This window comes from Amblyomma maculatum, chromosome 3, assembly GCF_055883805.1.
Source record: "Amblyomma maculatum isolate TAMU_Amacu chromosome 3, ASM5588380v1, whole genome shotgun sequence".
NCBI lineage: Eukaryota > Metazoa > Arthropoda > Arachnida > Ixodida > Ixodidae > Amblyomma > Amblyomma maculatum.
The window spans coordinates 218,288,962-218,301,038 of record NC_139346.1 but is presented as its reverse complement, the minus strand read 5'-3'; the positions used below and the strand labels follow the sequence as shown (position 1 = coordinate 218,301,038).

The window sequence follows — 12,077 nt, the reverse complement described above, 5'->3', positions numbered from 1 at the left end:
TAGAGGAAGTTGGGAATGAGCGTAATTCTTTATTGCAATTTTCGATACTCTAATGGCTGTGCCTATCCTTAGGCGGCCCTTGAATGCTGGTTCATGCGCTGTACGTTGCCGTGTGCTCATAAGGCTGCAGCCAGCGTCACATCAGCCACCCACAGTGGCTCTCGAAAAACTAACACATGTACGATTTCGGGGCCGACACTTGCTACGGAGACCGATACACAGTTGGTAAGAATTGCGCCCTCGATGCTGCGCCGTCCAAGACAGCTGCAACGCCAAACTTTACTTCTCCCATATGCTGGAGGGACTTGCTGCCGGTACAGCCGATAACTGCTTCGAGAGCATCGATAACGCCGTCAACTGTGCTGTCCGCAGGTGCTTCCAACATGAAGCAATGAGCCTTGGGGGGGATGCGTAGTCATCTGGTGGCAGAGTTTAGTCTTGGCTCCCACGGTTAAAAGCTGTGTCGCCCGACCGGTTGACTTCTGGATGGAGCTCCTGGATAGCTCGGTGGCTCGGTAGGCGGTATCCAGGGCCCGCCTTGAAGGTCTCACCGCAATCCGGCAGAATGAAGTCATCACTGATCACGATAACAGCACATGTTAAAGCAGGAATGCATTTAACAGCTACATTTTCGGCTCTTATTTTCCGTCACGCATGGATCCGTCCACAAATGCAGATTAACATCTTGAGATGGCCTGGTGCCAATCGGGGGATTTTCTGAAATTCTTGTGTGTGTCGTAGTGAGTGTTACTTCAAAATAACGTCAGATGAAGTATCAACTGCCAGCAGTCTTTTTAATTTACTACCTCGAATAAAGAAATTTCGAAGGCACAAGGCCTGGGAGGGCTTCTGGCTTGTGTGCCCCGGCGCCAACGAATGCCGCTACCGCGACATTTGCACCCCGTATACACCGGAGAGTGGAGAGAGATCCCTGAATACCGAATTTTATTTGAATCGTGGCAATTGCAACAAATGACACCACTTGTCCAAAAACTGGTCGTATACCATTGTGTAAGAATGCCATATACACATCCCACTCGTCAATTGCCACCTAGGTTGCCTAGACGGTATAGCGTCACATAATGGCGTCGCCATCGGCGGAACCTTCAACGACTGCTGCTGCCGATCGCCGAGAAAGCGATCGCCTTCAGAAGTGATAGGTGCGAATGCTAACCGCGGAAGACTACAAATAGCACGATCTCTTAATGACGCGCCAGGTGCAGAGGACAGAAGAGAGCATGGGCACCGACATGAACTATGTGCGCTACTTCTGTATGCCTATACTCGCTGTCCAGCCCGACAGCGCAGGAACATACGCGTGATTAAAACTGTTTCCTCAAAACTTGTACTTTTTATAAAAACAGAGCAGGGGCCAGCACGTATGCATTCCTGCAGTAGAATAGTGTAGGCATAGCACGCATTAGATCGGGAAGTTTATCTAAACCACGTCAATTCTGTTTGCATTATTCTCGTGTCCATGAACTTGATAACAGCCGATTTGAGGCCAGTTTTTGACGGAAAGTGTTAAAAAGCTGACAGCGTGTGAGGGGCCACAGCCGAACTTTTTCTTGTGGAACAGCCATTTTATTGAACGGCCGACTCAACCCGTGCGCTGTCGAGTTCATGGAAATGCTGCAATACTGTAGCTACGAGCAGGAAGCAAACGGGTAATCTTTACGTACAAAGTGGCCCCCTTTACCAAAAGCGCGGATGAATAGAAGAAAAACCTGTTGATTACCGTTATCGTGCAAAGTACTAGTGTCCTTTAAACTCAATTCTGCGCAGGACTTGCCCGTTTACATGGAGGCGGAATATGAACGGTTCCTGTGGCCCGTGCTATATAGCCACACTCGGTGTTTGAAAGCAATGAAGAGCTCTCCACTACCCCATGCCTCTTTTCACAGCTCATGCTTTGCTTCCGAAAGTAAACTCCCATAGTTACAATTTTAGTTCTGCCTTCCGCAAAAAGTGCTCTTATGCCAGTGTAAATAAGGCTTTGCTGAACTTGATTTTCTTACATTGCAGATGCACGAGAGACGAAGCGATGCTGGTGAATGTTTACTGAAAGAATTTGCGAACCTCTATGTAAGTGTGACTCCAATTTTAATATCTGCCGACATGTCGGACCATCAACAACAAAGAAAGGTGGCTCTCACTGTGTGTTCTGTTGAAAAGTGCCACGAGGAAACTAATGGGCAGGCTAAAAAGTATGCTGCAGCTGTGTACGCTTTCGTAGTGTCCCTTGGTTGTCCACCAAATAAGCACTATCAGGGTCTTGTGTGACCCCCCCTCCCCTGAAGCAGCATGAAAACATTTCTCCAATGCTTTGTCATTTCGCTGTTAAGTGCGGGGATTTCCATGTCTATGGCCGGACAAAAATCATTCATGGTGCGAACCACATTTCTACTTAACGCGTCCGCATTAGTATGCGCCTTTCCTGGTTTGTGTTCTATCTCAAATTCATAATCCTGAAGCTTCAAGTTCCACCGCGCAAGGCGCGAGCTTGGGTCTTTCACATTTAGCAGCCACGTAAGGGGCTGACAGTCGGTCACTAGCGTGAACATGCGGCCGCAGAGATAGCACCGAACGTGCCGACAGGCCCAAACTACCACAAGCCACTCTCGCTCAGTGGCACTGTAACGATGCTCCACTGGGCTGAATTGCTGGCTTGCGAACGCGGCTGGTTGCTCCCTGCCATCAAAGTTCTTAGATAGCACCGCGCCTGCAGCAAGTTTGAAGGCGTCGGTCGCCACAATAAAGGGCTTGCTAAAGTGAGGATATCTCAGCAAAGGGGCCGTTAATAGTTTTTCTTTTAGCTCCTCGAACGCCGTATGTGTCTCGTCCATCCATAGGAACTCGGTGTTTTTGCCGTTAATGCAATCAATGGCTTCGCGATCCGGGTAAAGTCTCGAACACGCCTTCTGGAATATCCGACTAAGCCAAGAAACGCGCGCACACCTATAACTCCGGTTGGTCTCGGGAAGTCACGAATAATTTACCTGACTTGGGTTTTACTCCGTCCGCAGAAACGATATGTCCAAGATATTAGACCTGCTGCTGGAGACGTTGGCACTTAAAAGGTTTCAAGTTTAAGCCAGCGGCTCACAATCTGATCAGCACCTTCTCGACTGCCTCCAAGTGCTTAGCTAATATACTGCTATCAATGATGATATTTGTCCAACTAGATGAAGCACCTCTTTCCTAGCAGATTACGTCGGCGGTTTTCTGCCAGACGTCAGGGCTGTTAAGAAGTCCCATCGGCATGCATCTCCACTGAAAATGGCCAGATGGGGTGTTAAATGTGGTTTTGTCGACATCCTCCGGATCCATTTCGATCTGACAGAACCCCGATGCAAGGTCGACAACCGTAAAATATTTGGCCGACCCCAGTTGCGCAAGGGTTTCCTGTACTTGCGGCAGGGGGTAGGGTTCTATTCTCTAAACGGGATTCAATCATCGATAATCTATTACCAATCGAAATGAACCGTCGGGTTTCTCAACTAAATGCGCCGGTGCCCCACGGAGATTTGGAGTGCTCAACAACGCCTTTCTCGATCAACTCCTGGGCCTGCCTATTCATTTCCTCTCTTTGTCAATAAGTGAATCTATAGGCCCGCTGGTGCACTGGCGGTGAGTCGCCGGTGAAAATACGGTGCTTAATTACTCCGCACCCACCTTCCCAATTCCAGCTTTGCTGCAGCGAATACATCGGAGTAACGATGTATGTGACTTACAGCTCTATCTCGCTCTTGGCTCTCGATATGAAAGAGGTCGAAATGGGGTACAGTTTCTTTATCCCTTCATCCCTTATCCCTTTATCCCAGTGCCCTTCATCAATGTGAGCCGAAACCGCACTCACACATATTATCTCCGAGGTGGAACCACTGCTTCTCTTGTTGTCCGAACACTAACTCCCGCGTATTTTGGCGAATCTTTCAAGCGCTGCTCCGCATAGTCCACCCATGCAACATACTCAGCCTCTCCGTTTTCTAATGATAACAGATGCCCGCGGCAGGAAAGGCAGTTCTGGCTTAGTACGATATCGATGCCATGTTGATGCAGCATGTCCTGACCCACGAGACCTGCTATCTGATCCGGTAGCGACACAGCGTCGGAACGAATGTAGTTGGGGTGGTGAAAGCTCTCGTTTCCTATAGTAAATCGGAAAAGGTACAGGCCTCTAGTTCCGAGATATGCTCCTGTGATCCTTGCAAACCTTACATTAGGATATTGTCGAGCTTCATGCATCTGCCTATCTCCTTTCCTCGTCAGCAGATCGAAATACTTTTGCTAGGAGCGTTATCCTGGAACCAGAGTCGACCAAACGATTGCCAGTGACCCCATTCACCACACGTTTGGCAATTGGGCAGGACAATTCGGACATGGTTACAATAGCACAGCTATTAGGGCTCTTCCCTACAACCGACTCGGCTGCGGGGGACTCTACGCGTTTTTTTTTTTTAAGAGTAGTCTTTTTGTTCCGCCTCCGTCAGCGTAAGCTGCTGCTCATTTGTCCCATCAAACTCGCGGCTTATCCTGAGACAGTTTCTTGCTACGGGCCTGTAATCGCGACAACCATAGCAGCGAATCTGCCTTTCCCGATTCCGGAAATTGCCCTTCTTTTTTGGTCTCAATCCTTCCGCAAGGATCGCCTCCAGCCGTTCTAGCTTATCGGCTAGTAGGGTTACGCTTGCTTCTGCGCTTAAGCCTTTTGGCTCTGTTACCAACCTCACGTTTTTCTCAGTGGAGACCAACGACTCGTTGCGCTCTTCGTCTACGGCTGCCTCAACAGCCCCTTCAAAAGTGGCTGGCGCATTCGACAAGACAAACCTGTGTACTGGATACCAGAGCCCGATGATAAACTGGCACTTCATATGCTCAAGAAGCAGCTCTTTGGCGTGCTTTTGCTTAGCAGTATCAAACTCTGGCTCTCGCGTTAAAGTGTCATTATCAAGGAAGCGAAGACGGGAAGCAAACGCGCGTGCGTCTTCTCCCAGCTTCTGTCTAGCGTCGAGAAACCACCAGATCCCTGTCAAAGTACTTGAATGCTAGTGTCTTAAATTCCGCAAATGTTCTCGCGATCCCTACTCCCTCATCTATCCAGGCAAAACCATGTGCTGGTCCGAAAATTCGACATTTCGTCATCCTCAGCTGTTGTTCTTGAGTTAAACCGCCCGACGTACCTACTTGTTCTAACATATCGAAACGTTCTGTGATAGACGGCCCCTTACCGTCACCAGTGAATTTCTCGACCATGCTAGCTAAAGGAAATACGCTTGCCCCAAGGGCTGTGACTGGACTGGGTTCCAGTCCAGTGCACTGTCAATGGATTTGTCAATGCTTTAAGCTCCTCTCGCTGGGGGTACAGTCCAGATTTTGCCCAATGATTTAAGTGTGGGCCCCACTTCTGACACTAATGTGATGACTCGAGTTATTTAAAGTGGTCCCGGGTCCACACTGGAGATGGAGACACAGACTCTAAATATAGTTCTTAACATATTTAATTAAAACAACTGACTCAATTTCGCATACACCACGCTGTTCCTCGGCTGCGTCGGCGGCACGGGTTTCGAAGAATGGCTGGAATGCCGATGCTGCGGCTCGCCGTGGCTGCGTCGCTGCGTCGGCGTGGTGGGCTTCGAAGAAGGGCTCGGCTGTCGTCAAGGCCAGATGAGGGAATGCTGAATGCTGCCGTTACATTCGTTCAGCTTGCGGTGGGATGAGCTGCCCGGCGTGGAGGCGAGATGAAAGGGACCCAACTTGAACAGCGGCTAGACCCCGGGCTCCCAGGTCGTGGCGCAGCCCCAGTCTTCTGCCCTGCTCGTGTTTCATTGGCCCGTCTCGTCCTTTGCCTGCGATTCTTCTCCCCTGCTCTCCCGTTCGCCTTCTTAAAGCGCTCCTCTCCATCTTTGGGTTGACCGGTATCCGCGGCCGCCGGCTGCCTTTCTTAGCTCCCCTGCGGAATTCGCCCTTTCGCAGGTCCTGTCCCAAGGGAGTAGTCGGTGGCTGTCCATATATGGGCAGGTTTCCGTGCCGCGATATAAAATATGGACATGTGTAGTGTTTGGCCACTCGACATCGGCTTGGCGCGGTCAGCAGTGCCCAAGAAATGTCACTGACCGGTGTGCGCAGCCTTGTGCACGCGCATGAGCTGTCACACAACTGCTTGACTCGCCGCCACTTTCAGCCGTACCTTTTCTACCACACTGGGAAAATGCTACCCACCTCTTGCTGCTTTCACTATTGACGCACCACCGCTCAGTATCTTTTCTCCCGCTCTATATAGCAACGCGTGGGGCTGCCCTTTCACCTTTGCGTGCGGCCGCGTAAAGCGGCAACAGTTTCGGGTCCGGCTCCACCACGTTCTCGATATAGAGCATATCAGCAGTAATTGCTATGCATATTGACGCAAACCTTTATTTCTTCATAGTCGCTGTTAAACGCTGCCAGTACGTACTCTCCTTGCCACATTCGGCTTAACTCAGCAAAGTCAGGATATACTTAGCGAGAGCTACGTTCAGCTTGGTTTAGCTTTGGTATGGCTATACCCGTCAGATTTGAACGTCTCGTTGCCGATGCCCTGGCCGCCAGCATTCGGGCGTTCGGACATCCGGCATATGTTCTTTCCGTGAGAACATTTTAAGAGGCTCGCGTCCATACTAAACTATGGGTGGAAGATGCAGCCAAAGATCACGTCTCCTGGTCGAGCAGTATATATGCTCACCTTTACGGGACGTGCAGTGTGCGATCATCGAGATGCCGTAAGAGAAGAATTTTTGACGAAAATTTCCGCGTTCGAAGCCATTGGTTTCGCGTACAGTATTTGTTATACGAAACTCACACACTTGCAAAGTTGGGCTATGCATTTATTGGAAGATGGTGCCCGTTCAGTGCATCCAATAACTATCTTTCTCTGCTAGGATCTCAATTCAGCAGCAGATGATTGGTCAAGCATGTGCTGATGACTGTGTCTGCAGGTGTATTTTGACGTCACCAAGCAGACAGTAGCTCTGAGGTTTGCCAATATAATGCATCGAATGTACCTTCCGAGGAGCGACCAGTGAACTCAGACTACGAAACAGGTGTATACTACGTGGACGCCTCCGGCCCTCACCACGGAAGTGGTACACGGTCGCTGTAGCTCACAACAGCAAAACGGCTAACGGTCTCACCTTAACAGCCCACAGTACGACACACGCAGGAGAGGTGGCGATTGCTCTAGCGGCCTCACATTCCGATTCAGAATACATAATTACCGACTCGCGAGGGGCCAGTCGGAATGTCGAAAAAGGCTGGGCTCTCTTCCTATCCTATCGAGTCTGCTTAAATTGCATACGGGATACGGACCCCGCACACCGTTACCTTATATGGGCCCCTGCTCATCAGGGTTTGGCAGGAAACGAGGCAGCAGACATAGCCGCCCGCGCGCTCTCTCACCTGGCGGTTTTCTCCTCCCCACCCAATCAGGAACCCGATTTTAATCCAGTCTACACGTTCAAACATATCACGACGTACTATCAAAATTGTCATCGCCTTTACCCCAGCCCATCTAAAGGCCTCAAAAAAGCGGATAAGTGGCTCATTCTAGGCCTTTTCACCAATACATTGCAATGCCTGGCAGCCCTCAAATATTTTGACCTCTCCTTTAGTGGTAGCTGCCCACAATGGGGAGCGGTGTCTTCTGACATCTATCAGATGGTGGGGGCCTGCCCCTCCAACCAGGCTATTCCCCCCTTCCCCAACCCAACCCAGGAGGACTGGACCAGCCCAACAAGCCTTATTCGGGCGCGCACGGGCGGCGGCAACCGCCACTGAGGTCCCAAACTAGGCACCTCCACCTATACTTGTAAGGATTGGTCCCTTATGGACTGATCCAAACATACCTACTTGCCCTTGTATAGCCAATAAATGTACTTTCCACCACCGCCCGGTCTATTTTATTGTGAAAGCAATATTAATCGCACTTTCAAGCGCTCGCGTGACGCGGCCGCAGTTACGTCTTACCCACGTGACACTGTGACGTCACACCCCACGTGACACATCGACTGGCAGGAGCTGCCAACTTGGGTCTCTCGTCTCACATGGGACGGTTATGTCAGAATCAGCCTGCTAGGACTCTGGCATTCACGTTACCCCTCTAGGCCACTAAGGCACGTTCATACGGCTTGGTTAAAGCGGGGATTTATATGTGGGCTGAGGAAGAAGAAAAAGAAAAGAAGAAGGACGCTCTGTCACCCGCAGCTAATGCTTTCGCTCAATATTTGGTTCAGCAGCGTAATTTTTTTCTTTCTTTTTGCAGCCCATGTTTGTATCAGCTAACGGCAGTGATGGAATCGATGTCATTAGGAAAATGATGGTAAGCAGTCAACCCTTTCAAAAGCATTCTCTTGAACTGAAAACTGATATCGCGTCCTCAGTGACGTTTGATTATGTGAGTGGCTCGTTTATATTTTTACTCGTCATTAACAGCCCAAAAACTTTCCGTTTTTGTCTCTTGTAACATTCTCAAAAACGTAAAACGAAGGAAATAGTCTTGGTAAGCGACTATATCAATAAAATAAGAAATAAAATAAATTCAGCTGATATTCATTTAATGAAAGCTTAAAATCTGATAAGCGTATTTTGGTGATCGGTAAATCAGCATTGAACGAGACGCTCTTAATAGAGCACCTCATAATGATAAACACAGTGATTGCACTAATTATGGAGTAAACTTGACACAGAATAAGTAGCACTCTTCAAATGTTAGCTTTCCTAGGCGGTCAAGGTAACGATGAGACATTACGAAACGTGCGGTGAAATTCGCTCCAGAGATGAGTCTACGGATATCGCCAGCAGCAGGAATTCAAGCAGAGAGCGAACGGGAGTTTCCAGACGCTTGTAAACCTTACTCGATACCTTGCTAATAACGAAGAACACGCAAAACTTGGCGCCTTAATTTAAAGCTGTTTCAGCACGGAAATATTTTTTTCTTTTACACGTATATCAGACAGAAATTTCTAGCCCAATATACAGGTTACCTTGCTCATATAGAAGCCGATATGCTGCTATAGTTTGCATTAGCTGTAATTAAATGACTGTTGTTCGTGGCAAAAGGACGTCGCTTGACAAGACAGAAAGATGTACTCAATTTCTTTAGAATGATCGACACGGTGATTGTAGGGGCAGAAGAGTACGGATCAAGCTTTGGCTGTCTTCTCATGCGCTACCTTAGAAACGTTGTGAATGTTTGACTCACGTGCAAGTAATATTTTCGTTGCACATAAAAAGTCAGCGAGCATTTATATTTCCGTTGCACAATACGACAGAAGGGATATAATTTAGAAGTGTGGTCAACATTATTTTGTCCGCGACCGTTGAACAAAACCTTCCAGGACATGGGAAAAACTATTTTGGCTTACAAGAACCACATTATTTGGCGATAATTTGATTCTTATAGATCACGTCACCACACGTGAGTTGGCTGTTTAGACACCGGCTAATAACGAAGCTATGGGCTTCCTCCTGATCCGTACTGGGATCAGTGGTAGTTTGTAGCACTCATTTTAGTGCATAGGAGTAAGGTCTAATAACTGTCTTAAGAAAAATTACAGGTGCTGGGGTTTTTAATGAGCGGAGTGTTGTCTCAAAGACTAGTAGTTAATTCAAAAGATGGGGTTATGACACAAAACACTTTCTCTTCTTGGCAGTCATGATGGATGTGATAAAATAGCTTGACGTACTACCTATATTGCAACCTGATTAACTGAAGTATAATGTTTGCCTTCTAATTCTTAAACTTTGGCACCTCGTTCACTTGGAGATATTGTAGCTCAGTATTAGTAATCCTACATCAATTTTTATATGTGTTTTTTCAACGGCGGCAACCGTGGCGACCGCAGGAAGTAATGGAACCGCACATATTCAAAATCAAAACTATGCCACTTGGCAGCGCACGCAGACACGTCTACATGCACGCGTCATCTGGCAGCTTGCGCATCATGCACCTTTAGCATCCATCAGAGGAAGACCACAGTTTACAAAACATAAAAAATGATACGCATATCACTATAACGATCTCTGATTGAAGGTGCAGCATATACAGCCTTTGTCAAAAGTGTAGAGCTCACGGAGTCTGCTTCTGGGACGTGTAGTGGTGCTGATTTAGCATTAGTGCAGGGCATTCCCACTGGAGATAGTAGGACATAGTGGGTGGTATAGCGCGAAGACACTAATCACAAAGTAAAGAAGCACAACAGACAGGACCAAAACTCTCCTTACCATCAAAAGAATCTGAACGCTGGAAGTCCATTACAAGCCACACAAAGTCACTCAGAAGCAAACCCCCTCGGTTCTACATTTTTGACAAACACTGTACATGCAGTAATCGTTTTAGTTTCAGCTATTATGCATTGGGGTGTATAAGTTACATGATAACTCATTCCAATTCGCAGGCTTGCCTTCATGACTCCAAGCAGCTGGAATTTGAAGACGATGACGTCACAAACGCTGTCATGCACTGGTTGTACGAAGTACTAAGGACAGATGCGTGAACAACGCTCCGAACATGCGCTTTAGCAGAGCACCATCAAATCAACTGACCATCACACTTGAATGCATTTCGCTTGCATGAGAAGATAATCCCAGGAAACAATGGGATATAATGAAAAATGGGATATATGATGGGCCCATATAACGTTAGAACAATGAGATATCTTTCAAATAATGACATCCTCTCAACTACTGCCTCACATATATTGTAACGTAACGTTACACAGAAGGCGCTGTGGCACTGTGACACCGAAGAACACCAACAGCCAGTCAGGGCAGCACGAAAGCGGAGCACCGTTTCGCTTCGTCGTCTTCTCCGAATCGCCGGTTCAAATCTTCGTCGTCTATGAATGGCATATGTGTCATTGCCCCCCTTCTTGGCAGCATCGCCTCGATGCTGCAAATGCTGCTTGATGCGATGAGCTGACAGATGTTATTCTAGGTTGGTGTGGGATACCACAACACAAAACGGGGCACCATCAGTCTCAAGAATAGTCAGCGGGGCGATCGTGGTAGGGTTTCATCCGGACGACGTGTACAACATCAGTGAACTTGCGTCGTCTGCGGCTTGAGGGATCTTGGGTCGCGGATTCAACTTCGTAAGTAACGTCGCTGAGGCGGCGGAGGACACGATATGGACCGAAGTACCGGCGCAGCAATTTTTCAGACAACCCACGATGACGAACGGGCGTCCAAATCCAGACATAGTCTCCAGGCTCGTAGGCAGCGAAGCGCCGTCCCTTGTTGTAACGGTCAGCGTCTAGTTGCTGTTGTAGGTATATGCGCTGCCTTGCCAGCTGCCGTGCTTCTTCCGCACGCTGGGTAAAACTAGCGATGTCCAGGTCAAGCTCACCTTCGTCGTCGGTGTATACGGGCAGCATTGTATCCAGTGGAGTGGTCACTCGACGGCCGAAGACAAGCTCGAAGGGTGTGAGCCGCGTCGTCTCCTGAAGTGCCGTATTATATGCGAACGTGGCATATGGGAGGATTTGATCCCAGGTCTTATGTTCTATATCCACGTACATAGACAGCATGTCGGCCAGAGTTCTGTTTAGCCGTTCCACCAAGCCATTAGTTTGCGGGTGGTATGCCGTGGCCCGTCTATGGCTAGTATGTGTAAGGTTCAGTACAGCCTTAGTCAGGCGGGCCGTAAAAGCTGCCCCGCGGTCGGTAATGATAACAGCCGGAGCGCCATGACGCAACACGATGTCGTGGACAAAAAACTCTGCGACTTCGGTGGCAGTTCCATTTGTGAGCGACGCGGTTTCAGCATATCGGGTCAAGTAGTCTGTCGCGACAACAATCCAACGCTTTCCATTAGTTGACTTCGGGAAAGGACCGAGAAGATCCATTCCCACTTGTTGGAATGGAGTTTGCGGTGGAGCGATCGGCTGAAGAAATCCAGCTGGTTTCACGGGTGGAGTCTTTCGGCGTTGACAGTCACGGCAGGTTTTAACGTAGGATCGTACTGAAGGTAATAATTTTGGCCAATAGTATTTCTCCCGAATTCTTGCAAGCGTACGACTAACTCCCAAGTGGCCGGCGGA

The 12,077-nt window shown here is 48.6% G+C and overlaps 1 protein-coding gene across 1 annotated transcript in view; it reads left to right on the top strand.

Moving 5' to 3' along the window:
* Positions 1–10,540, top strand: part of LOC146197721 (uncharacterized) — a 33,586-nt gene extending 23,046 nt beyond the window's left edge. Inside the window, exons 4-6 of the mRNA XM_084599635.1 lie at positions 2,026–2,085; positions 8,300–8,356; positions 10,434–10,540. Coding sequence (XP_084455761.1) covers positions 2,026–2,085; positions 8,300–8,356; positions 10,434–10,532 — 216 coding nt within the window. The 3' untranslated portion in view covers positions 10,533–10,540. The remainder of the gene's footprint in view (positions 1–2,025; positions 2,086–8,299; positions 8,357–10,433) is intronic.
* Positions 10,541–12,077: the final 1,537 nt, after the last annotated feature.